Source organism: Tursiops truncatus, chromosome 18 (assembly GCF_011762595.2).
Source record: "Tursiops truncatus isolate mTurTru1 chromosome 18, mTurTru1.mat.Y, whole genome shotgun sequence".
Lineage (NCBI taxonomy): Eukaryota > Metazoa > Chordata > Mammalia > Artiodactyla > Delphinidae > Tursiops > Tursiops truncatus.
The window spans coordinates 3,883,299-3,910,895 of record NC_047051.1 but is presented as its reverse complement, the minus strand read 5'-3'; the positions used below and the strand labels follow the sequence as shown (position 1 = coordinate 3,910,895).

Genomic DNA, 27,597 nt, shown 5'->3' with positions numbered 1-27,597 from the left:
AGAGCTAACTGAGATTTACGACCTCATCCCAGCAGCAGTTTAATCCACCGTCATCACCCTGACAGTCCAACTTCTTTGGGGTGTGGGACAGCGGTCCTTTTAGGTAATGTGGAAAACTTAACATTGTTGATTCATACAGGTCTATAAACACACAACCTAATCTAAGAGACGATATTCCATTACTTGTCAGTTTCAGAACTAGCTACTGGAATAGTCTTAGTGAAAAAACTTCCTTCAGATCAAATGCAACTTTAAAACAATGGAGTATCCGTAGAGATCCAGTAACGTGCTGCTCTGGGAGATTGCTTTTTTTTTTTAATTTAATGTAATTAAAAAAATTTTATTGAAGGTAGAGTTGATTTACAGAGTTGTGTTAATTTGGAGATCGCTCTCTTAATTCAGACTTTCCCACGTGCTCTTTGGTAGGGTTTTATTCACTTTCTCTCTGGAATTTTGAACCTTCAATTCCCTTTGCTTTTCTTGAACAGAAATCCTTTCCTTCAATAGGAATCCTGGTTATTACAAGTGAATACTGGATTACTCAGGACAAGAGAGAGTTCTGTGAGTCTAGGTAAATAAACACACCATCAAGGAGCAGCGCATGGAAACAATCCCTGTGGCTGGGTAAGAGGCCAATTTTAAAAGAGGAAAAACGCCTCAACTCTGTAAACACCCTGATCAAATTCCCCTCCTATCAGGTTATGACGTTTTTTAATTCTAGGGGAAACAAGACTATAGAATTAATAAGAAGAAACTAGCATAGTCAGAATCAGGGGGCAGTAAGAATTCTCTGGGTTAGGATTGGTCTACTGAGGCCCTTGGTGACTCTCAGACCAGCTGCCTCTATTCTGACCATGAGCTGGAAAGGCACAGCGACATCCCTGGGGACGATGACCAGACCTGACCGTCAGCCTTGACATTCCCCTCCTTAAGGAACAGGCCTCATCCAGGTGGAAGGATGCAAGGTGAGAGGGACAGGGTCGGGGAAACGCTACCATGTCCACTTTGAGAATCTTCCAGAACGAGAGCTAACTGAGATTTATGACCTCATCCCAGCAACAGACTCAAGGGAGGCCAGCGGGTGACAGCAGCCATGGCCGCAGGGAGACACAATTCCCCGAGGCTCCGACTCAGCCCGTTCATCCCACACGTCTGACTTTTCAGAGCGAGCAGGACCTTCTCAGGCCACAGTGACAGCAAAGACGAGGAAGGGAAAGTGGCAAACATCCACAGAGGGCTCGCCGTGGACCCAGCTCAGCCCATCAGGGCACAGGATCCCCGCGTCCCAGAGGAAGCCAGCCTGAAGCTCAGGCTGGAGCCAATGTTCTTCCTTCCTCCTGAGGGCAGAAGCAGGGGACTGTACTGGCCACAAGTCAACCAGTCCCTGGATGTAGGGGAGGAGGTGATGAGCGAGAGAACCAAACCCTGCAATGATTTCCTTCCTGACACTGTGCACCCGCCATCCTAACCCCTAAGGACAGAGATGCATTTGCTGAGTCCCTGAGCCGTGATGTGGAAGGGAGGGGAGACCCCTCCCCTTCAACCTGCCCTGGTCTGCGGGAGCCCCCGGGCACGACCCCCCAGAGACGGTGGCCCCAGGAGGCAGAGCAGACACCACTGCCCCTCGGCTAACCAATCGCCCACCAGCCACAATGCTGTGGGAGGTAAAAGAGACTGACATTGGGCCTGATGCATGAGCCTGGAGAACTGATCTCCTGCCCTTCTGGGCCCCTGGAAATCCCTTTCCCCTGGCAGGAAAGGCCGTGTGTGCAAAAGGGATAAAGTAACCAGAAGCGAAGGCTCCTTGGTCCAGTGGAGACAAGGGCCATTTTGAGCTGGGAAACAGAGGTCTCTTTAGAACGCACAACATTGAACGAGGTCCTACACGCGACAGCACGAGAACCACCTTGTGCTGGGTTGGCCAAAAGTTCGTTCGAGTGTTCCCGTAGATGGTGATGTTACGGAAGAACCCAAACGAACTTTCTGGCCAACCCAATAACACGCAGGCAAGCGTCTTGCCCACCGTGTCACTCGGGGTTTAACAAATAGGACTCGGCGATGATCGCTCGGCCCCCAAAACAGTTCATGAACATCAAGTGTCAAAAACCAACCCTGGAAGCGTTTGATAGGTTTATGGTACCAAGGATGCTCTCACCCTGCTCAACTCAATTTTTCCCCTTCCTGTTTCTCAGGGACTCAGTTTTGTAAGGTAAGAGGGGCTGTGAAACAGGTTATTTATTTGGACACGCCGACAGGCTGTGTGGGACAGGCCACTGTGCTACTCAACTGAACCCCTGGAAATCCAATCTGTACTGATTTAAAAGAAGAGGAGGGGGCAGTCCAGGGACCTTCATCTTTTCAAATCGTTAAGATTTGATCTCCGCCGGCAAAGTCTCTCCAGTTCCACTTGGTTTGGCACTTGACGCTGTATTGAGAGCCTCCCTCCCACGAGAAGCGTAAGACCATCTTCTCCGTCATTATCTCATGGTTGCAGGACCATCGGACTGATCCCCAGTCAGGTTTTTGCGGCTCGGGCCCCTGCATTCCTGCCTGAGCCCTGCAGGAAACGGAGCCTCTGCAGCTGCCAGTGTTTATTTACACACATTCCTGCCTCAAATTGAATTAATGAGCATAATTTAACTCAGCCAATGCCCTCCCCGCACTCCTTCCTTCTCTGCCCCACACGTTCCCAGGAGATCTTACTGGGATGTACTCTGGTGGCCGGGACCTAACTGAGGGCTTCTTTCCCTTTTGTGTCCCATGAACTCCGAGGCTCTGGTTAAAATGCAGATTCTAGTCCAGCAGTTCCTGGCTGGGGCCTGAGAATCTGTATTTCTGACAAGACCGCTCTCCCTCCGGTGATGCTCAGGCTGCTGGCTGGGGGCTGCAGGGGTTACTGAAAAACTCACCTGTGTTGCATATAATACGAGATGTCCTCAATGAGTCACCGAAGGCAAACGGGACCCTGTGATCCGTCTAACAAATCCGATATAACGTTAGGTTTCTCAGAAGCACGTCCACAGGGGATCTGTTTCCCTCCTCTACCTTCTCCGTGTGTGCATAAATAACACAGAATGAGTCCTATTAAACCGCAAGGCGTTTTAACCCCTAAACAGTCATATGCCAATTCCAAAGCGTAGGAGTTAAAGAAGCTGGAGTAGGAATGCTGGGACCCTTAACTTTTACACAAAAAGCAAAAGGAACCCCGCATAAGAAACTTCAGCGTGGATGCGGTTAGATGCAGGAGGTCTGTTTATTGCACTGGGCAGACCTAGGAGGACTTTCCTGCATGCCATGTCACAGTCAGAGTGCAAGGAACTTTCTCTGAAGTCTGCAATGAAACCAGCAGATCTCCTGTGTAATTCACACACTGTCTACCTTTGCTCCTTACCCCTGGCAAAAATCCTTCCAAATTCTACCAAGTGTGGCAAAGGATTAAAACAGGGAGCGGGGAGAAAAACATTCCCCCTAAGACAAAAGAAAGTAAATTAATATATTTGAAAACCACTGTCAACATGTTGGATTTTGTGCTTCCTGGATACAAATACATGTAATACCTCCAGCAATAAATATCGTTAACGTTGGACCCAAAACTGTTTGCCCAGATCCGCACGAACTCCGTATTTGGCTGCTTCGATAGAGAAAGGCTTTCAAGTCGAATTTTGCACAGAAAAGTAGAGTTGGGGAATTTTCTTTTGGAGGAAAGATTGAATTTATCATGAAACATATTGCATCGAGAAACTGGTAAAATGAACCACCTTTTTCCCCAAACCACAAAGACTGCAAATTCCTTTGCTGGAAAAGTTGGCTGCTCTGTTGAAAAGATTAACTTATCCTGAATAGCTTTTGAGGGGCACGCGTGGGTAGATGAGATTGCATCTTCCATTAGGGGCACAGAACTTGTAACGATACTTAGTAACTCTTGGGAGAGAAAAATGGAAAAGATTCTTCCGGAAAATTTACATGAATTGATCTAAAGGTATTCTAGAAAGGTCCTCACGATGCCTAAATTCTGCTGCAAAGCCGAAATTCATCTCAAACCTTTCATTCCCACTTAAGGTCTCACTGTAAGGATTAAGAATAGGGGAGCAACTTCCCTTGGTTTTAGTAACTGAGTTGCTCAAGTTGAAACTACTACAGTGTTTTAATTAATAGGATGAAATAATGTGAATCGTATGTTTTCCCTTCTCTTTTTCTTTTTTTTGTTGCTCCTGACTTGACAGTATCCTGAAAAAACAGAGAGATTACAGTTTTTAATCCGGTGGAACGTTTAGCTACTTCACACGGAGCAAGTTTGCCGAGAGGCAACCCTCCACAGATTAGCTGCTGGCTTTCCTTGAAGCAAAAGGAAAAGGAAATTTGTTCTTTGGACACTGACAGGTTATAGATAATTATATGTCTATACGTCGTTAACTTCTGATTTTACGATTACGTCCTTCTAGGGTCCTTAATGAGCAAGGCTACTTCCCAAGCAATGTCTGAGGGACCAAGGGGCTTACAGAATGGCTTCAGAATTCATGGCGACAGAGAATTTGGGTAGGAGACACCTTGGCAAAACTGTGATCTATAAACTAAAATTTAAACTTAGGCCACTACAGCAGTGTAGAGAAGTTCAGAAAGGCACCTGCTCTAAGAATCGTGAGAGGAGACATCCCACAGAAACTACTGCTGACTGGGACCCAGAGTCAGACGGAAGAACACGGGGCGACCATGGCCGGACTTCAAAGGGAAAATCAAGAACTGGCCTGAAAGAAGGCGAGATGTTTATAAAACTAATGAATAGAAACAACTTTCTGTGAAACAAAGTAAAATGACAGAGAATTCACAAACAATGCAGCTTCAAACACATCACTTTATGAGATGTTCACTGCTTACAGTTTTGAGTTTCGGAAGCTCATTCCACCCTATTGGAAGCTTAGGGTATAAAGAGGGGTCCTCTGTGCCCCACCTGCCCCCAAACTGCAACTTTCTAAAATGCCAACTCCCAATCTTGGTAGTTACATAAATGATGCTGAGGACTAATTACTTTTCTTAAAAAAAAAAAAAAAAGTTTTTAGGAGAGAAAGTGGCCTGAAATGGCATCTAGTAGATGGCAACCCCTCACTAAGACCTACTCGCCAGAAGAAGGTTTTAAAAGGCTTGGATAGAATTCTCGTTCACGCCTTGTAAGAGAACACTACCTTCGTTAAATTATTCCACTAAAACTGAACCACTGTAAAAAGAAAGGATCAGTTTTTCTTTTAACAAAATGAACAAAATGAACAAATCGCCAAGTAGACAGCTTTGTTAACTTTAACTTTGTTAAACTTTGTTAACTTTAACTTTGTTAAAGTCGCTTCTTCATTTTACGTTTCCGGTTCAAAACAAACTATTCCGGCATAATAAGCTCTTTTCCAAAATCGTGATCGTCTCAGATTGTTAAAATCTCATTTAGAATCAATAAGTTTATATTGTAGAACATTATACTGTTTATATTATAGAACATTATATTGTTTATATTAGAGAACATTATAATGTTCTAATGCAATATTTAATTATTTTTGAACGGTGGAAGGAGGGTTCCTTTTTTCTTTATAGCCTAGACAAGGCCCACTTTTTAATTCATTTAAAACGATTCGGTCATCAGAAAGTTAACAAAAAATAAAACTCCTATGCTATTTCCTTTTGTTTCTAAGAATTAATTTTCCCACATCGATCGTAAGAAGGTAAAATTCTGACTTATTACATTACAGGACCTTTATTTATGGTCAACCTCATTCTTTCCTGATGCCATGTCTCGGAAAATTTCTCAACAGCCCTGTAATTTCCTTCGGTGAAAATTTAAAACCCTCTCCTTCCAGTTTCATTGCCCCACCTGGCCTTCTCCATCACACTAAGACTTTTCATGTCCTTCCTGTATCAATCACTTTTCCCTCCGTCCTTCTCTTTTTCCCACCTCTGCTTCCTCTGGTTTTACTGGACACAGAATCACTTTACTTACCGGTTTTCTTGCCTTTCATGAAGATGCTGTACTGGGGACAAATTTCAAATCTTAAACTTTTTCTTTTCTTGTAATATCACTTTACTTGACACCAAAATTCTACGTCCCAACGAGGCTCTTGGTGTCAGATCCACTCCTGCTTTAAGTCACGAGCCTGGACTGCTTCCCCATCTAATTGAGTAAGGCACAAACCCCCAGAGAAGGTCTGTTTCTCCCATGAAATCATCTCAGATTTATCACAGGCCAGCTGCTAACGAAACTTTACCTAAGCTTGACATTTTCTTGACCAAAACCTCCTCTCCAACTATGTGCTTGTACTTTTTACTCCAAAAATACCAACCCCTTCAACATAATACTGAAAATGCTGTCCAATGATGTATTAGTCCAGGGAACTTACGTCTCTGCTAAAACTATCTGTGATCCACTAACTTCATCAGTTTTATCTCCCTTAATAAAACTGTTGGAAAATGATTAGCTTAGTACTTCCTTAAACTAGGTACTCAAAAATCCATCTCGATCTCACATTTGTCTTTTCTATAATATCACTTCCAAAACAATCATTTCCATTAGGTAATTAAACCTTATTATTAACCCTTTACAAATACCAACATCAACAGACAGTATACCGCATATATCACCCATGCAGCTAAAATAGTTCAACTAGGATTTTTAACTGGAAATGTTCTTAAATATTTTTTAACTGAAAATCCTTCTTCGGGTGGGAAGAACGCATGGTTCGTGCTACTGGTGTTTTGAGCACAGTTCAGAAAATGCTAAACTCATGAATTAATCAATCACTTCCACGTGCACATCCTGCGCTAGGCTATTCCCAAATGTTTGAGTATTTGTCATCTGCTTTTGTTAACAATTCAGCAAACAGATTTGAAGCACCTGTTACACCAAGCCAGCTCCGTTCTCCAATTCTACAGGAGAGGTGTTTAATTTTACTTTAGTAATTCATTCATTTAAATATTTACTGAGTGCCAGAAAAGAGGAGAGGCAGGTACCGAGGATATACTGAAGAGCATTTACTTTCCTCATAAACTTACAATTTAGAGGAAGAAACTGATATTAGTTATGAAATCACATAAATATAAATTTTTGACGATTGTGATAAAAACCCAGAACATAAAATTTACCATCTTAAACCATTTAAGTTCAGCGTAAGCTATCTTTACGTTGCTGTGCAACAGATCTCTAAAATGTGTTCATCTTGCAAAACTGAAACTCTGTATCTGTTAAACACGAGCGGCTCGTTTCCCCTCCCCCCCAGCCCCTGCCGACCACCGTTCTATTTTCTGTTTCTGTGATTTTGACGACTCTCGGTACCATACAGGGGAAACCATATGGCATTTGTCTTTTTGTGACTGCCTTCTTTCACTGAGCATAATGTCCTCAAGATTCATCCATACTGTAGCGTGTGACAAGATCGCTTTCTTTTTAGAGCCCGCATAACGTTCCATCGCCTGCATGGATCACGTTTTGTTTATCTGATCATCTGTCGACAGACAATTTGTTGTTTCGACCTCTTGGCTACTGTGAATCATGAAGCTATGAACAAAGGTGTACAAATAGCTCTTTGAGATCCTGCTTTCAGTTCTTTCGGGAATAAGAAGTGGAACTGCTCCATCCTATGGTATTTCTGCGTTTAATTTTTTGAGGAACCTCCATACTGTTTTCTGCAGCGTCCGCACCACTTTACATGCCCACCAACCGTGCACAAGGGTTCCGTTTTTCCACATTTTTGCCAACACTTGCTATTTTTGAGGTTTTTTTAATAGTGGCCATCCTAATATGTGTAAGGTATTATTCTCATACACAAATTTTTAATTGTGGTAAATACAAGGGAGGAGAGGTAAACTGTCTTAAAAGAACACGCACTGTGAGGGTTTCACCTTGTCAGGGACACAAGGAAAGGTACCTGTAGGAAGTAATGACTCGCCTGAGGTCTGGAAACCAGGCGAGGCCTAGCTACGTAGAAGGCGGAGACCAGGGCATGCAGGAAGTGAGGGGAGCAGCTGCAAACGCATTGTGGGAGCCCAAGCAAGGCCTGCCGGGAAGTGAGGGAAGGCCAGCGCAGGTAGGGCAGGAGCAGGCTGAGGGCTGCACAGGGCTAGGGGCTTGGCAAGTGGCCTGGACCTTTACCCTGCGGGCAACGAGAAGCCAGGGGAACAACTCCATCAGACTTACGTTTTGAAATACTTTGGCTGCAGTAGAACGATGGGTCCAGACAGACTGCACGCTAAGAAACTAGTCACGAGGCTACTGCAATAGTCCAGGCAAGAAATGCCATCGCACGCAACTAACTGGGCAGGACCAGAACTGGATGGAAGGAGACACAGGTAGGAGAAGGACAGGGTGTGGATTCAGCATAATGATGGGGGAAGGGGCCTGAAACTCCAGAAGGAGAAAAAGGGTGAAGTGTTCGCACAATCTTAGGAATTAAGAAATCCGACTTAGAAATCGCCACCTGTTGAACAAATTAACTACCTGTTCGACACAGACCTAGTTTACTTTTGGCGGCACATGTTACAACTGCTCAGCTGGTTGCAGCAGGTCGGAAAAGAAACCAGAGGCCCATGTCCTGACCTCTTCCCTCCCACATTCAGGAGGATGTGGCTGGGGAATTAGCCAATACTTTGGAAAAACTACCTGAAGTCAGACCCACGCTTCGTAAATCTTGCTTTATAAACTCTGCTTAAAGCAATTAATAAGCAGAGGTGAACAGCTCAGGGGTGCCCAGATTTTATTCTTTAGGGGAAAGCCTTGTGGAAGAGCCGAGACCCTTTTCACTGTAGGTGATGGAAATCAAAGTCAGCAACTCACACCCTGGTGCAGGGGAAGGTCCTGAGGCCAGGCTTCTCCCAAGCCCCAATCTTATCTGAGCCTGCGTTTCCCACCTCTTCATCTTGCCTGCACTAATTTTAGCTTTGGAGAATGAATCTGCTGGTGAAGAGCGGGGCTGTCCAATGCATTAGCCACTGTCTGTCCAGATGTGGCTATTGAGTGCTTGAAATTGATCAGGTCTGCCTTGGGATGTGCTGCAAATCCGATATACACACTGGATTGCAAAGATATAGTGCAACGATGTCAATTATCTCAGTAATTTCTTTTAATGTGGATTATATGTTGAAGTGATACTATTTTGGAAATGTTGGGCTAACTACATTAATAAAACTAACTTAACCTGTTTCATTTTCCTTTTTTTAATGCGGCCACTAGAAAATTCAAAATTATGATGCATCTCCCATTATACGTCTGCTGCACAGTGCTACTCAGGACCATGTGACTCTGAGCCATGTTGAATTCTTGGCTGCAGAGAGAAAGAAGGCCCTCTTAGAAAAACTTCTATTTCCCTCCATCTCTGTTTTGAACAATCAGTTCTACCCAAACATGTCTTCTTTTTCCTGGGGGGGTGGGGGCCGGCAGGGGAGGGGCATAGGAAGGCCACAAAAGGAGGTAAAACCCCTTGGTAGCCTGACTTTCCGACCTGGAAGATGCACAGTAGGGAAAGTTCACCAGCTGCTTTTCTGCAACATAACCAATTTTCCAGAAGGGATAGGAGAGCTCTCACTACCTTAACTTGACCCAGCTGATTCTACCTCTTGTATCTGTAACTTAATGATTTCTTCATTCATTAGGACTCTTTTCAGAAGTAACAGAAATCCAACTTGAACTGTCTTCTACAAAAAAGGGAGTATACTGACTTAGTGTATCTGAAAGTTCAGAGACAGCTCCAGCTTCAGGCAGAGCTGGATCCAGGCACATACTCAATGCCATCATCTCTCAGTTCAGCTTTCCTCTGTGCTCGATTCATCCCCAGCCAGGCACTCTCTTGGTGGTGGCCCCTTGCAGCTCCAGGCTGATGACATCCCTGATATATAACAAACCCAGCGGCAAGAGAGCTTTCCCCTTCCTCTATTAGTTTCTATTAAAAAAATCCTTGAATTGTCTCTAAGTGGCCTTGGTGGGTCATCATGCTGTCCCTGAAGCAACGGCCATGGTCCATGAGATGAAGCTGGTAGTTGACTAGTCCTGGGTGTCCGGTCCAGACCCAGAGGTAGAGCAGAGGTAGAACCAGCACTGTTTGAATGCACGTTCTGAAAAAGGGGACGGGACTGGGGGGCTGTGACCAGAAAAGGGGGAATTGGATGTAGGGCAGGTGATAGACAAGGAGATACCACTGCACCCACGTTGCTGCTGCTGGGCTGAGTAGGTGGGGTTGCCTTCACAGCACCCTGGGAAGGACGTGCACATCTAAATATGCCCTTCTTTCTGTTTCTATCCTTTATCAAAACTGGGGAACCCTCCTACACTGTTGGTGGAAATGTAAATTGGTGCAGCCACTATGGAAAACAGTATGGAGGTTCCTTAAGAAACAAAAATAGAGCTACTGCAATCCCACTCCTAGGCATATATCCAGAGAAAGCCATGATTTGTAAAAATACATGCACCCCATGTTCATAGCAGCACTATTCACAATAGCCAGGACATGGAAGCAACCTAAATGTCCACTGACAGATGAATGGATAAAGAAGATGTGGTACATATATACAGTGGAATACTACTCAGCCATAAAAAAGAACAAAACAATGCCATTTGCAGCAACATGGATGGACCTAGAGATTATTATACTAAGTGAAGTAAGTCAGACAGAGAAAGACAAATATTATATGATATCGCTTATATATGGAATCTAAAAAAGGATACAAATGAACTTATTTACGAAACAGAGATAGATTCACAGACATAGAAAACAAACTTATGGTTACCAAAGGGGGGTAGGGATAAATTAGGAAAAATAAATTTAAAAAATGTATATTAGATTTTTTTTTTTTTTTTTGCAGTACACGGGCCTCTCACCGCCGCGGCCTCTCCCGCTGCGGAGCACAGGCTCTGGACACGCAGGCTCAGCGGCCATGACTCATGGGCCCAGCCGCTCCGCGGCATGTGGGATCCTCCCGGACCGGGGCACGAACCCGCGTCCCCTGCATCGGCAGGCGGACTCTCAACCACTGCGCCACCAGGGAAGCCCTGTATATTAGATTTTTAAAAAAGAACAAGGTTGGAGACAAAGGAGAACGGGGTGCCGGATTAAGGACGGATCTGCCTTTCTATCAAGTAAGACTCTGAAATCAATGGCCATCTCCTTATAAGAGACGCATTGTCCTGCACTAATGATTTGTGTTTACTTTTGTGTACATCTAAAATTTTCCATAATAAAATGTCTTAAAAATTTTTTAAAAAATAGGTTGCAATAATTTTAAAAATCTGTGAATGAATTCGCTGGTGGCCCAGTGGTTAAGACTCGGCGCTTTCACTGCTAGGGGCCCAGGGTTCGATCCCTGGTCGGGGAACTAAGATCCTGCAAGCCTCATGGTGTCGCCAAAAAAAATTGAACAACAGAAAACAAACTTGTGAATGGAAGTGCACTATAGTTGCAGACACAGGTAACCTAGATTTCTCTTTTCCTGCCTTTAGCCAAAGCAATGCCAAAGACTTACGACAGCTGCTTAATCCGGTTCAAAAAGCATACGATTTCCTCACTGAACATTTGATATCTTGCAGTGCCAAAGGCAATGACAATACCTGAAGCTCTCACTTCCTTTAAGTCCTTCCACTATTCTGATGCTCCGGATGCTGTCGACAAGAGCTTTGCATCCTCATTTACACGAAATGGGGAAACCTGGGCACACGCTCCCTAGCGTGCTATGATTCTATTTTCTCCCTTCTTAGTCTAACCTACCCTGTTATCGTTTCCTGCACGAATCCTTTATCTAGTGGCCTTTATCGGACACCTCTCTATCTCTTACATAGAACAAAAATCAAGAACACGCATGTTTTTGGCGGAGTGTGAGGTGGGGCAAACTACAGCTCTGGTCACCAGACGAGGCATCTCCCTCCGCAGATGTCTGAGAAGTAAATCCCTGCAGAGAACCTCAACCCCAGGCCCCCCATGCACAATTCCACATGTTTGGAGAAAGGAAAAGTTCAAAACCACATCAAACATACTCTGCGACCACGGCGTATAAATGTTCCAAACAAACAAAATCAGCGTGTAACGTGTACTTCAATTTGCTGACAGATATTTAAAAAATTAACATCAGAATGAATGGCAAACACCAACACCACCACAAGACCTTTAACCCCAGAGAAAAATAACTCACAATCAAAGCCGCCTTGGCCTCGAATTAGCGCACAGCATCCTTGAAACGAGAGGCCAAGATAAAACAAACCGCCAAAATGGAGAGAACGGTGCAGAGGGTCGGAGGCAGAGCTAAGAAAATGAGGGCTTTCCGTAAAGCACTGAAAAAGAGGAACTCTACATTTATATTTGAAAAATTCTATTACACTGCAGGGCAAGTCACTTCAGATACAATTTAATAAAAGCAAAATTTTAAGAAGGAGTGACTGACATCTCTTTGACCCCTGGTTTGCACCAACCATCACCCTAGGTGCTGGCCATCATGACAAGGTGTGCGGGTTGGTAGTCTAGGGGACTTGGGAAGTCCCAGCTACTCCTCTCCCCAGCCTGACCGAGGTACTGGTTCTTTCTTTCGAAGCCCTCGTTTGCTCATACGGTTGTAGCGTCGATTGTCAGATGAGCTAATGCTTAACTCATTATATACGTAATTTCACAGGCAGAACATACGTATATGAACATATATTTTGTCTGGGACATAGTACTTTCTCAATAGACATCACCTACTATTACTTACATGCCTTATTTTCTTTCATGTCCTTATTAACTCCAAAGATAGATATTATCTACTACTTACACCTGACGAAACTAAGGTTCAGAAATAACACGATTATGGCTATTATGAACAACAGACTTAACTTGATAAATTTCTTAGGCACTAGGTTAATCTAGTTCAAATCCCACTTTCACCGTTAGGATTTGCAGTGAATAGGAAAGAAGTTTGAGTCGGGCCACGTTCACCCAGATCTGATTGATCCTGCGGACCTGCAGGAAGCAACCAGGAACCAGCGGCTGCCGGTCCCATCCCTGCCTGTAGGGAGAATCTGGAATCACTCTGAGGGGCGAACGATTTCATAGAACACACTTTCTTCCTTGTTTGGTAATCAGGAAGAGAAAAAAAGAAACAGCTTGGCATGACATGTAGCGACTACAAAAGCCACTTTCGGATGGAACTCTTGCCAGATACCTGAATTTTCTGATTTTCAGAGCCCAGATATCTATAGGCCTATATTTATATTGAGAACTCCACTGGATAGCCCTGATCATATGAATGTTTCTGATTTTTCTTTTCATTATCAATGAAGAACTTTTTGTTGTAGTTGTAATTTTTTTCTAGGGCTTAGTGTGGGGAGGCTTCAAGGGGGCAAAACGCATATGAATGCAGGGGCCCTGGATGTGGGCAAACGCATATGAATGCAGGGACCCTGGATGTGGGCAAACGCACATGAACGTAGGGGCCCTGGATGTGGGCAAACGCGTATGAACGCAGGGACCCTGGATGTGGGTGACAAGAGGTACAGACACGGAGAAACCCGGAAGTCCCTACCTTCTTAATTTTGTTCATATCGCTATTTTTTCAGATAATAATGTCATCCAGAAACACAGCATGTTCCTTTTTGTAAGTCAGTCTTATTATCACACACAATGCACAAGTTGAAAACCAAAATGCAAACTGGACTTCAGCCAGTAATCTGGCCACGATCCGCACACAAGAAAGTTATTTCAAACCAAGAGGCAAGTCTCGAGTGGTAGGACCTCCTACCTTACCAGGCTGGCCGCTTCTCACCCTAGCCGGGCCCCATGCTCCTGAAATACGTTCTTTGAGGAAAATAGGACCAACTCTATCCAATATTGCTGTATTAAAGATAATTCCAATGAATTTACGATATTCACATTAGGTGTTTCTGGGATGTTATCATCTAAAACACTCATAATTGCAACACTTGAGTAATTTGTTACCAAATCCTTAAATAAATCTACAAGCACCTAACTCTGAGTATAATATAACAGGCGATATTAAAGACTTAGGCCTGTTTTTTAAAAATCACCTATTTCCTTCGTTGCCCTTATACTTGTGAACGTAAGAGAAACATCCCCACATCCACAGGAGGCTGGAGAGTGTTTCCTGACACCTGCTTCTCACTGAGGCTAGGCCGCCCTGGCAGGACGCTCCTGGGAAGGCCCTCTCGGGGGGTAGCCTTCGAGGCCGGTGGCATCCGCTATCTGGACAACTGTGTAAGAGACTTTGCCTGTTTTTGCTGTTTCTATCAGTTCTTTCGTAGCGGCAGTCGGATTCTGGAGCTAGTGTCCCTCGTTGTGGTGAACGACAACCCCAGGCAACTTTACCCGCTGCGCATGACAGGTCACGTCTCTGATGGGTTTCTTTCAGGAGCGAACATGCTTCTTTGCCAGAAACCCCCAGCGAATGTCTCCTCGCGTCTCCTTCAGGGTTTTGAACCACCCATGACAGCATGGGGCTGGGATCAAGCTCCCTGCTGCACTTAGGGGTGGAAAGGGCTCCCTGAGCAGTTGGGTGCTTGCACAGGAGCTGGAATGGGGTACAAACTGGGCCCCTCACCAAAGGGGGAAGCAGGATGGGTACTGGGGACAAATGACCATGTCCCACGCCACGAAAGTTAATCTGAGGACAGGTCCTCTCCTGGCCCTCCGGCTGGCCTCTGGCCAACACAGATGTTCTGGAATGTTCCGAGCAGAGATGGCCCTTACCCCTGCTTCTCGGCTTACTTCCTAGAGTACATGCAACCTGGAAACAAAAACGCTCTTTTTATATTTATATGGAAAATACCCAGGCCTGAGATTTTGCTCAGCTGCAAAGCCCAGGAGAAAGCCAGCACGTAGGGAAGATGAGTAATTAATCTCTTTGATCCAAGGGCGGCACCGTGACAACCAGCCCTCGTCCTGCCCACTTTTAGTCCATCGGGATTTGCACTATGTATACAAAGTGTGTATATAAAACTCAAAAGTAAACTCAGTCCTGGATTTAGGATTAAAAAAAAAAAGGCTGCCCTATGTCAGAAGCTGGCTGGAGCCTGGAGCGTGGCACTGCAGACAGAGTTAGCAGTCTGTAGGCTTTGAAGTGAAAGGTTTTCCCCCTCTTTTACTAGCCATGAAAAGAACTTTAAAAGAAAAGCATCGGAGTGGGTGAGGAGTATTTTTCCATGGCGAACGATGTAACGCCCTCGGGTATAATCCTCTATTTAGAAAGCCGGGGCCTTACAGCTGACACCACACCACCTGCCGGCCCTCACAGACCCACTGCTCAGAGGAACAGGGCCCTGGTGGACATTTAGAGATGCTGTCTTCTCCTGGAACCCCCAGCACTGGCTTGAACATTGTCAGGGGGTCATATTTTAGGTGTTGTGAGCAGGGGCTCTCTAACTTTAAATGGAAGAATAGTCAGAAGACTTATCAAAATTCAGAGGCTGGGGCTCCAGGTGCAGGGATTCTGACTGTGTGTGTGTGTGAGTGTGTGTGTCTGTGTGTGTTTCAAGTACATTTTTTTTTTTTGGTGGGGAAGCAGGTTGTCATTTTAAGAATCAGCCCAGGTGATTCAGAGGTAGGTGGTCAGTGGACCCTACTAAGAAACTTCACATCAAGAACCTGTAAAATGTTAAAAATAAAACAAACAACAACAACAAAACAAAATCAAAAAGAACCTATAAAATGTTGAAATTCTTTAGCCAAAAGAAATGGGAGTTTAAGTCCCAATATTCCTATTTACAAAGTCTCAAGAAAATAATTAATCACTGCAAGATAAAGAAGAACAGACATGTCTTACTATTCCCACAGGTACTCCTATTATATCTCCACCATAGTCCTCTGAGGTAATTAGGTCGGGTAACAGTATTCTGACTTTGCTGATAAGGAAATTAAAGCAGGTTAAGTGATTACCACAGGCTCCAAAGCTAGTTGGGGCAAGTCTCTTGACTTTTAAACAAAGGTCAAATAAGAGGCACACCCTCAGAGACCCCCAGAGTAGTAAGCCTTGAGAACTACATGAAGAAAATAAAAGCCCGTTTCCTGATCCAGGTGTAGATCAAGTTTTCTTACCTCTCTAATTCAAAACCCGACTTCAGCAGGCAACTCTGCGCTAAAGAACGTTGATAGTTTTCCACCCACCGGCCTTGGCTACGGGGACCCATCATGGAGAAGCTTACATAACCCATGGTGATGATACTGGCAGAAAGGAAAACACACGGTCCCGTACGGAAAAACCTCATCACATATTTCTCCCCAGCTGAGGGCTGTGGCATCACCCAGGACAGACACAACCAGAGTTTCTAAGTTTCTAATTCACTTTAGGTGAATTCACTGTGGGCCTAGAAAAATAGAAAAACAGGGTGCCCCATGAAGGTCCCACAAATGCTGACTGTTCTCAGGAGAGGAAGGATACAGAGGACTCTTTTATTTTATTTTTTAAATTAATTAATTAATTTGTCTTTATTTTTGGCTGTGTTGGGTCTTCGTTGCTGCCCGTGGGCTTCTCATTGCGGTGGCTTCTCTTGTTGTGGAGCACGGGCTCTAGGCATGCGGGCTTCAGTAGTTGTGGCTCGCGGGCTCAGTACTTGTGGCTCTCGGGCTCTAGAGCGCAGGCTCAGTAGTTGTGGCGCACGCGCTTAGTTGCTCCATGGCATGTGGGATCTTCCCGGACCAGGGCTCGAACCCATGTCCCCTGCATTGGCAGGTGGATTCTTAACCACTGTACCACCAGGGAAGCCCCAGAGGACTCTTGATTTGAGAAATTTCCACTGAGACTTCCTGACTCACTGGTTGGCTTTCACGGACCACACTGTGAGGTGCTTCAGGGAAGATGAAGATGCTTTGATGGTGGAAAATCCCCCCCACACTACAGCCCTCCCTCCCTTTGCACTCAGGGCAAAACCTGCCTTTTCCTCATGAGAAAAACTCCACATATCGTGGACAAGACAAAGAAATAGTCAATTGAATTGGTTTAGGAAACCCCAGCAGAAATGATGTATCTTTTCAACAGTTTAGGATGCTACGAAGAGACAGAACATTTTGTGTGAGGTCTATCTCCGGCTCCTAAGTGAGAAATGCCGTTTGCCACCAGACACTAGTTTAATTCCACAGCTCAAAAGAATCATGTTCCTTTGCCAAAACCCTACTGCTTCATGAACGACAAGAAAATGGTTTATAAAAGTCACTAGAAACATTCTTATAATAATAACAACACTAAGTTTTTAAAAGCAGCCTTTTTCCAGAATACCATCACTCCTAAGCATACACCAACCGTCGTCGTCAGCTTGGGCTGCTGAAACAGCATACCACAAAGTGGGTGGCTTTATCAACAGCAGAAATTTATTTCTCCCAGTTTTGGAGGCTGGATGTCTGAGATCAGGGTGCCAGCCTGCCTGGGTTCTGGTGAAGACCCTCTTCTGGGTTGCAGACGAGTAACTTCTTGCATCTTTTTTTTTTTTTTCCTGCTGTTTCTGTCAAGCGTTTTTTAAAACTTGAAGCCTAGCTGCATTACAATACCGTGTTATTTTCAGGTGTACAGCAAAGTGATTCAGTTACAGGTATGCGCACGTACATATATTTTCAGATTCTTGTATCTTCACGCCGCAGAGAACGAGTGAACTGGCTCTCGGGCCTCTTCTCCTCAGATCACTAATCCCTCCCAAAGGCCCTACCTCCATGTTGGAGGCTGAGGTCAGGGCTTCAACATGAAGTCGAGGGGAACACAGGCATTTAGTCCACAGCACCAGCCTGGAACGAAAGGGATGTACGTGGCTCGGCCATATTTTCAACTTCCCCCAAAGGAGCTGCCTCCTGTCACTGACGGCCCCTCTTTCTTTATGACAGTACATCACCCCTCTGGAGACAGCAGAAAGCCTGTCTGAGACTTCAGGCTTGTTTAGCCACTCTCCACCCAAGTGATTCTTCATAAGTGTTAAAAAAAAAAAAAAAAAAAGACTTCCCTACCACTTTTCAGAGAATGATGGCGGCAGACACCGGGTGAAGGAGCATTAAAGTTGGCCTTGACATTGTTTTCTGACACCCTGTCTCCACTGAGAGCTCCATCCTGGAGCAAGATGAGAGAAAAGAAAGAGCTCTTTCAACACCGACAGCGGATTACCCATCCGGCCGCCCCGGAATGCGAAAATTACAGTAATATCTCCTTCCATGTCTAATGAGAACCTCGGTCTCAGCCAGCGATGGCTGATTTCAAAACGACATCATCTGCCTCATGGAAACAGACCAACCAACCAAAACGCTGAAACGACGTGGTTTATGTTAAAAAAAAAAAAATTTTATACCCAAGTGAAATGTGATTTAATATTACAACTTCTTTGCTGTTGGATGGTAGGAACAGCTCATTCGGTTTTTTCGGGAAGTCCCCAGCTGTGGAAATTTCACCATTTATGCTGAGCCTTCAAACCACAAGGCATGCAACCCGGACACTGAAAACGTGGCGTGTCAGTGACTACATGGTAAATGGTCCCTTCATACTTCAAAAGTCAACCTCCTGATGGGCTGGTGACCATCGTAATGTCTGAACTGGAGTCCCTGGTGCCGGCGTACACAGAGGGGTCACTAGAGCATCCCTCCGTGGACGGCACTGGGAGGGGCTGTCAAAGGAGTGGGCTTTGTCGCCAGTCACCTGTCAGCTGACTCCAGCCTATCGGCTGTCACTCTTCTCTAATTTCGGAAACTGTCCACAGCAGTCGGTGCCTTTCATTGTCCTGCACCACAAAATCCCCCAAATGAAATATTCATCGGGCCACATCCATCCTTCACCAAAAGGAAAGACCATGAAGCAGGTATTCTAGGCACCAAACCTTACCAAGTGATCATGACTGTGCATACCTTTCTTGCTTTAAAACAGAACCGATTCAAGTGAACCAAGTATCTTTGCTGGGAAATGCTTGTTTTGCCACAAAACGATCTTCTTGATTCATTCAGGGCTCTGTAATTTCCTCCATTGCTTGTATTTGGAAAGGAATTGAAAAGTGTGTTATGTGTTTGTCCTCGTGCCTTAGAGAAGGCAACGATGCATTTGGGGACACACGAGCCACCCCTGTAGGACACATCTGTCTGCTCAGCACCCACACTCAGGGGAGATCCCAGACACCCTGGGGTACATCGGCGGATTCACCAAGTAAAAAAGGCAAACAGCCCACCCAGTATGGCCTCACGTGGAACAGCTGCTGGGCACGTATCTAGACTTGGGGAGGCCCAGAGTTTGGGCTCATTTCTGCAGAGTAAGTGAGGCAAAGATGGTGGCCTGATGTACCATGCACAGGCCTGCCCCTAAACTATGTAGTCCTGGGGCAGGAACCAGCAGAAGCCCCCAACCCACAGTCCTTCTCTTCCCACGCTTGGTTCTGACTCACGGTACAAGCGTCCTCATGCAAACGTGGGTGGGTGTCCCAGAGCAATCCTCCAGTGGACCCAGCACACATCACCCCCCTACAAAGTAAGCTGTCCTTGGGCCCAAGGGTGCGCTCCGGGCCTGGATCCGGGGAGAGGACCAGGCAGGCCTGGCGAGTAGGCTTCTGGCCATTTGGAAGACTCGGGGTCCTGGGAACCCGGGGAATGCACTAGAGTCGGGACGCTGCCCTCGCCCCACGACCGCCTGCCCTGTGAAAAGGGACACGCCCAGCCAGGGACCGCCAGCGCAGAGATCTCCAAAGGAGTTCAAATGTAAAGAAAAAAGAAAATGCAACGTCTTCATAAACATTCTGTGTCTTACTACCAATCACACATTCTTTTGTAAACCCTGAAAAATTTCCCTGTAAAACAAAATTTACAGCTTCATTTGTAAACTGAGGGCATTTGAAACCCAGGGCTTTCAAGGTCCTCTTCAGACCCGATCCTGTGGGATCCTAAGACCCAGGGTGTCAGTGGTGATGGCTCCATCTCAAACACTGGACAAAGATAATATAAAAGACGAAAAAAATAAAATCTAAAGGATTTTAGATTTTAGCGTAAAGGTCTTCAATCTCAGCCTCTCCAGTTAAGAGATGAACAGTGAGATATTCTGCTTAATTAATGATCTGGTTGTAGAGTGGTTAGATCTATCCTTCACAGGTGACTAATTATCACCTAATCGAAGTATAATAACACCCAACATCGAAACTACAATCAGCATAATCATGGGGTTATGAATGACCCAAAACATCTCCTGTTTTCCAAGTCCGTGAACTGTACACATGAGACCTGTAATTAACACGCAATTCATTAAGGAAATGGGGACACGGTAGGTCATTAAGTCCACAGTTTATGTAACAGTTATAATTTCCAAGGCTGTTTCTGTGGCCTGGACAACCTCTTCCAGGAGCTTTGATTTGGTTTGTTTCCCACCTGATACATTTTGACGGAAGCTGGCAACACCAACCTGTCCAGAGACACGGAAAGCCCACAGTTAATAGCACTGACCTGCCCTTTCATATCTGGAGCGATGGGAATGGTGGGCCAGATGGTTGAGTAGATGCCAAAAAACACCAACCAGATGAGCATGCTTCCCCAGACGGCCAGGTGACTGAACTACAGGAGAAAACAGACACTCAGGCAGGGTTCTCTGCTGAGCCAGTAGCCACCTGCACCAGCCGCGGCAGCAGCCCTGGGTCCACGCCACCTTTCTTTATGGAAAGATTTCTACTAGACACCGGTTGAGAGTTTAAGTGACTAGTGGCCCCAAACTATCCTGAAGAGGAACGTGCTTTTTCCACCACAGCTGACCATCCTGTAGACCCATCCTACAGTGCTACCAGGCTCCTTTCTGTCCCTCGCCAGTGTTCACTCCACTTTGGAGCGAAATAAATAAGGTATCATTGCTCTGGTAAGAGGGCGTGGGACAGACAAAACGAACAAGATGGGTTTATTTATTATTTTGAGACACTGACTGTTCATTTTCCAAAGAACTTTTAAAAAATGTGGAATGGATATATCCCTTAGCGATAACACTCTAAGCATCTACTGAGTTGCGAATTTCTTCTCTGTCCTCTTGCTAGGTCGATCCTTGACTTCTTTTCAGCCACACTCCATGATCTAATCCAGCAGGAGCCTCTGCCAGCTGCCAGCTGCTCGCCACCTCCTCACGTCCCAGGCTAAGCCACTAGCCCCTCTCACCTGGATTCATTGCCTCTGTCTCTCAACGAATTCTCTGCTTCCACATTCACCTCCCACCCCACCCCCAATTAATGAGCACAGAATCAGAAGCCTATTTAAACAGCAGAGACGAACGTGAAACATTGGCCATAATCCTCAAGAGTTGGAAATCACCAAAATGTCCAAAACTGGGGACTGATTCAATAAGGGATGGGATATTGATAAAACTCAATACTCTTTAACCATGAACTATGACCTTGTAGAAGTACATATATATATATATATATATATATATATATATATATATATCTGTATATTTTTTTTTTTTTAAATTTATTTATTTTTGGCTGCGTTGGGTCTTTGTTCCTGCGTGCAGGCTTTCTCTAGTTGCGGCGAGCAGGGGCTACTCTTCATTGTGGTGCGGTGGCTTCTCTTGTGGAGCACGGGCTCTAGGCGTGTGGGCTTCAGTAGTTACGGCGCACGGGCTCAGTAGTTGTGGCGCATGGGCTTAGTTGCTCCGCAGCATGTGGGATCCTCCCAGACTAGGGATCGAACCTATGTTCCCTGCACTGGCAGGCAGATTCTTAACCACTGCGCCAAAAGGGAAGCCCAGACTCTGTGTTTTGTAATACGTTGTCTTATTAAAAATATACACAGAGAACAAAGTCTGGAAGGTTGTACAGGAAATATTAACAGTAACTATATCTTGGTGGTAAAATTATGGAAATTAAAAATTCCTCTTTCTGTCCTTCTGTATTTTCTTTGTGTGATTTTTTTTTTTTTAATACAATGCACATATACACTGGAAAGGAGCTGACTGTTAACAGCTTAGAACTGTATTAAGTGCTCAGCAAACGAATCATCAGGGAAGTCTGGATGGCAACTGTGCCCTGATAAAGATCAAACCACAATTTTTACATGCAAAATTTAAAATAAGGCAGGTAGATATTGTTTACTGTTTTCCTGGGGCTTAAAAAGATACTACACCATAAAAAAATATCTATAGTGGATAGAGAAATAATTCTAGAGAAAACTTACTTTTGTCCAAGCTGTAGTCTCCAAACCGGCTTTCAGGCAAACAGTAACGACCACATACTGTGAAAGCAAGAGGAATTTGGGAAATGCGTTATCCTCACTTATTTTCACTTCCCAGTAGAAATCCCAAATCCTCCCCAGAGGCAGTTTCTCCGTGGCGTCTGGACTTTGAAAGTGCTATCTTGGTAGCTAATTCTCTGGGGGTCAGTTTTAGGAAAATTACAGGCACGTTCTTATAAGAAAAGCCCTCATTTTAGTGATTGACTTCTCACAAGTAATAGTTACTTTGCCCTTTTCTTAGCTTGGAAGATTTGGGAGAAATCGCCTTCCCTTGGTGTTGGTTTTGTTTCCCCCCCCCCACCCCCCCGCCAAGTACATGTGAAACGGTCATCTGAAGAATGGGGGAATCTGCTGATCACCTGTGCAGAAATCTTAACTCTGCATAATCTTCACTCAAATACGAGGTAAGCATTTCACAAGCACTCTGAGCTCTACGTGTTGCCAAATCTTGGCTCCCTGTACACCGATGGCGAACAGAAATACGGAGACAGAGTAGGAAATAGAAAACAGTAGCTTCATTCCTTTTGCCAGCAAGATAAGGAATCTATAATATATAGTTTAAAGATGTGAAATAAGTCTAAGTCATAATGACAAAGGCTTTATATAGAGGGAGAGGTGAAACCCACACATGCCATCTAAGAAAGATTCAATAAACAGGTAAACTTACCGTATAAACGATATTTCCAACAAATAAATAGTCTGTGGCATGACCGTTGGCCAGCACAGTATCTGAAAAACAAAGAGGTTACAATTACCCTCCAGAGCAGAGCACTGCAACCTATTTTATTCAGAAGGTAAAAACAGAACTTTAGAGACATTGATCAAAATGTAAGGGAATTTCGAAAATTGCATTGTCTGTGATTCTAATGCCTCCTTTTTCTAACTCTGCATTTTTTCACCTTATATTTTTGCCAAGTGAAGCAAACAAACAAAACCAGGTTTCCAACAAACCGAACAACCAAACCCTCGATCTGTGTGGAAATTTACATTTTCATACAGATTCAAATCTCCCTTTTGTCAGTTAGAAAAAGGAACAGTATAAACACATATGAATCTATCTTTGTGGGTGCCTGTATTAGACCTTTTCCATGTGTTCATTTACTAGTTGTCTTTCATTTTTGCTAAATTGGAATTACAGGCCAACAGCAGAAGATAGCTACATGATACAAAATGAGTTCATGATTACTGAACTCAGAGAATTGAAAAGAATATTCACTACTTGTGTTCTCTGTCAACTTCTGCGTGAACTTCTGGAGTCTATAGACGGCTGGATGCAAACAACCCAGTGAGAGATGCCTAGACATACAACTAGGATTCCGAAGTCTTAATTTTATAGCTTTCCGATTTTTTCTTCGTAAGGATGACTATGACAGCGTACGTAACAATCACTAAGGCAGAACTCTATTGTCTAGTTTGGGTCCGCTAGCCTGCTGTGAAAAGTCTGGTCTGTACCCTGAGGGGTCAAAGCCTGTTTTAAGATCAGAAATAGTTTCTTTGGGTGACACTGCCGATCCCCTTTTATTCTCTTTTATGCTCATCTGTGGCCTACAGGCCAAGTGTATAGGGATTTTTCTGTTCAAATTTCCAACCCAGTAGCTGTTGTACACACATATTTGGGCTCACCAATTTACCCAACTGTTTGTTGAAGAATCTGATTCTTATTAAAGAATCAAGATCCTTTTAGTTTCGCAAACACCATAAGGATCAAGTACCGTCACAGGGAAAATCTGCTAATGGTGGGACCCTGCATCCAGCCACAGGGCAGGCCCTTTCTGCTAATTCTAGATAAGTAAATTTGTGGATAAGGACAGATGAACCCACAAAGTGACATCACGGGCTGCGTTAGGTACTGGCCTAAACCCAGGGATTGCTCCTGGGGACCGTGACAGTCATCCTAGGGTGGCCGCTGACTTCAGAAGGATTAATCTCAAAGCCTAGGGGAGACATGGTGAAGGGAGAATCAGAACTCAGGCAGGACTTCATTAAAAAGGAAGGAAGGAAAACAATGATCAGAAAAGTAAAGAAGAGGCTACGTTAAGCTGGAGAAGGCCACAAGTTGATGTATTAGCAAACAGCTATTCAAAACTGTAAGGGTTTGCATTTTAGTAACTGGCCCTAAGATTGCTTTAATAATAAAGACGACACTTTTAAAGAAAAGCCTCAATAAAGAAACACTTGAGATTGGACAGGAGACCATTGCTTTGATTCTAACAGAGATGATAGCTGTGAAAGGGGTAACATTAGTCTTTTATTTACAGGACAAATACTTATTTAAAGCCTACTTTAAAGCGGGAAGTGGGGAGACAAGATCCCTGTCTCCGTGGAGCTCCCAGTACAGAGAGGGAGACGAGACAGAAACACACAAAGACGTCGAAGGTATGGAATAGAGACGGACGGGGCTGCTACTTTAGACAGGGAGTCCCGCAAAAATCTCTTTGAGGAGGTAACATCTGAGCAGATCGCAACAGTTCAAGGGAGTGAGTTAAGTGAACATCTGGGCTAGAGCGTTCCAGGCAGAGGACTGGCCAACAGTCTGAATACAGACAGCAATGATGAGCTCAAAGACCATCACAAAGGCCAGTCTGGCTGCAGACTCTGGGGAGAGCGCCCAGACAGTAAGAAGGGGCCAATTAACGTAGGTCATAGTGGGGAGCTTGAATTTCTCTGTTAACTACGACAGGAAACCAGAGAGTAAAATGGTATGAGTTACGTTCTTAAGGGAATAGTCCAGCTTTTATGGGAGAACAGATCCTGGACGACCAAGAACAGAATAATAACAGATGCCATTCCAGTTTGGAAATGATTGGAGCAATCCATCCAGGAGGATGATACTGGTGGCATGCAGAGTTGGGTCCAATATGGTAGCCTCGAGCTGCTGTTTACATTTAAATTAATTAAAATACAATAAAAAAATTCAGTTCCGGCTAGGGATTGGGGAGGAGGGGGGAATGAGGCATTACTGCAGCAAGTGTACAGCGTTTCGATTTAGGGTGATGAAAAGATTTTGGAATAGATTATTGGTGAGGGCTGCAAACATTCTGAATGTAATGCCTCTGAATTGTAGACATAAAATGGACCATAGAACGAAAACCAAAAAGCTCGAGGATAAAACATAGGATTAACTCTTTATGGCCTTAGATTTGGCAATCGTTTCTTAGCTTTGGCACCAAAAGCGCCGTGACAAAAGAAACAAGTAGATCAATCAGACTTCATCAAAATTAGAAACTTTTGTGCTTCAAAGGACACCATCCTGAGAGTGAAAAGACAAAAACCTCCGGAATGGAGAAAATATTTGCAAATATTTATCTGATCAGGAACCTGTATCCGGAATACAAAAACAACTCTTACGGCTCAATGGTAAAAAGACAACACAATTTAAAAGTGGGAAAGGGCTCTGCACAGAAATTTTTCCAAAGAAGAGGTACCGACGTCCAAGTACATGAAGGGATGCTCAACGTCATTAGACATCAAGGAAATTCAAAACCAAAACCCACGAGATATCATTTCACACCTACCAGGGTGGCTATGATAAAAAAGACAGATAGTAACAAGAGGTGGCAGAGGATGCAGTGAAATTAGGACCCTCAGACACTGCTGGTGGGAAAGTAAAATGCTGCAGCCATTGTGTAAAACTGTCAGGCAGTTCCTCAAAAGGTTATGCCTAGGGACTTCCCTGGTGGCACAGTGGTTAAGAATCTGCCTGCCAATGCAGGGGACACGGGTTCGATCCCTGGTCCAGGAAGATCCCACATGCTGCTAAGCAATTAAGCCTGTGCACCACAACTACTGAGCCTACGCTCTAGAGCTTGTGTGCCACAACTACTGAGCCTTCGAGCCACAACTACTGAGCCCACATGCCACAACTACTGAGGTCTGCACCACAACTACTGAGCCTGTGCTCTAGAGCCCGTGAGCCACAACTACTGAGCCCACGTGCCACAACTACTGAAGCCTGCACCACAACTACTGAGCCTGTGCTCTAGAGCCCGTGAGCCACAACTACTGAGCCCGTGAGCCACAACTACTGAAGCCCACGTGCCTAGAGCCCGTGCTCCGCAACAAGAGAAGACACCACAATGAGAGGCCCGCACACCGCAACGAAGAGTAGCCCCCGCTCGCCGCAACTAGAGAAAGCCCGCGCGCAGCAACAAACACCCAATGCAGCCAAAAATAAGTAAATAAATAAATAAAATTAAAAAGCAAACAAACAACGTTATGCCTAGTTACCATATGACCCAGCCATTCCACTTCTAGGTACACACCCAAGAGAGATAAAATCACGAGCGAAACACACAGAAACTCACACATGAATGTTGATAGCGGCATCATTCACAGCAGTCAGAAGTCCATCAACGGAGGAAACGTGGACTATACATACAGGGGTGTATTACTGAGCCATTCAGAGGAATAAAGTACCGGTACGTGCAACGACATGGGTGAACCTTGAAAAATCTTACGCTAAGTGAAAGACGCCAGTCACAAAAGGCCGTGTATCATATGACTCCACCAGTGTGAACTGTCCACAACAGGCAAATCTGTAGAGACAGCAAGTAGATTAGTGGTTGCAGGAGCTGAGGGTGTTTGGGTGGGAACGGAGAGAGGGTGCCGATAGATATGGAGTTTCTTTTGGGGCTGATGAAAATGCTTGGACGCTGATTAAGGTGAGAGCTGCAAAGCCACGTGGATACATTAAAAACCACAGAACTGTACAAAGTAAATGGGTGTGAGGCAGGCAAGACAGGGCGGGGCCCAAGGACAGCCTCTTCCTGTACAGGCATTAGACAAAAAGCAAAGCCACTTCCTTGTTCTGCACTTAATGAGGCCATGACTCATAGAGGAACAGCAGCTAAAACAGAAACTTTGTAGCACCTGAGCGAGAAACTCCGCAGCACGGAAACCGTGGAGCGCGCGCCACCGCCAGGTAGGAAACAGATAGGCTTTGGGGTGACCTGCTGCAGCTGGTTTCATGCTGACCCTCTGAGATAAACTATAATACTATCAGGATGAAGAGCCCTCACTGGATGGGAGACTGCACAGCCCACGCAGCCCCCTCATTCTTGTGGTCGAGAGGAGGTCCCGGCCAGACACATGCATGGAAGGGGTCTCAAGTCGTCCTCTGGTAACCCTGGCCGCATTGTAATATCCTTATAAAATCATTAGCATTGTGGTTTTGACCCCCGCCCCCCAAATCAGGTGAATTGTATGGTATGTAAATTATATAGCAATAAAGCTGTTATTAAAAACATTCAGTTCCTCAGTCACACATAACCACGTTTCAGATGCTCAGTCGGTAGCCACGTGGCTTGCGGCGACTGTCCCGGAGAGCACGGATGCAGGACATCTCCACCATCACACAAGTTCTGGTGGACACCGCAGGCCAGCGCGTATGTTGGAAGCAGAAGGAAGTGACAACTTCTGGCACGTATTCTGAACAGAGAGATGACAG

At 44.9% G+C, this 27,597-nt stretch overlaps 1 protein-coding gene across 1 annotated transcript in view; it reads right to left on the bottom strand.

Moving 5' to 3' along the window:
* The window catches only part of LOC141277004 (phospholipid-transporting ATPase IB-like), a 128,181-nt gene extending 106,035 nt beyond the window's left edge, over positions 1–22,146 (bottom strand). Inside the window, exons 1-2 of the mRNA XM_073794977.1 lie at positions 22,095–22,146; positions 20,385–20,492 (exon numbers count right to left, since the gene is read on the bottom strand). Coding sequence (XP_073651078.1) covers positions 20,385–20,465 — 81 coding nt within the window. The 5' untranslated portion in view covers positions 20,466–20,492; positions 22,095–22,146. The remainder of the gene's footprint in view (positions 1–20,384; positions 20,493–22,094) is intronic.
* Positions 22,147–27,597: the final 5,451 nt, after the last annotated feature.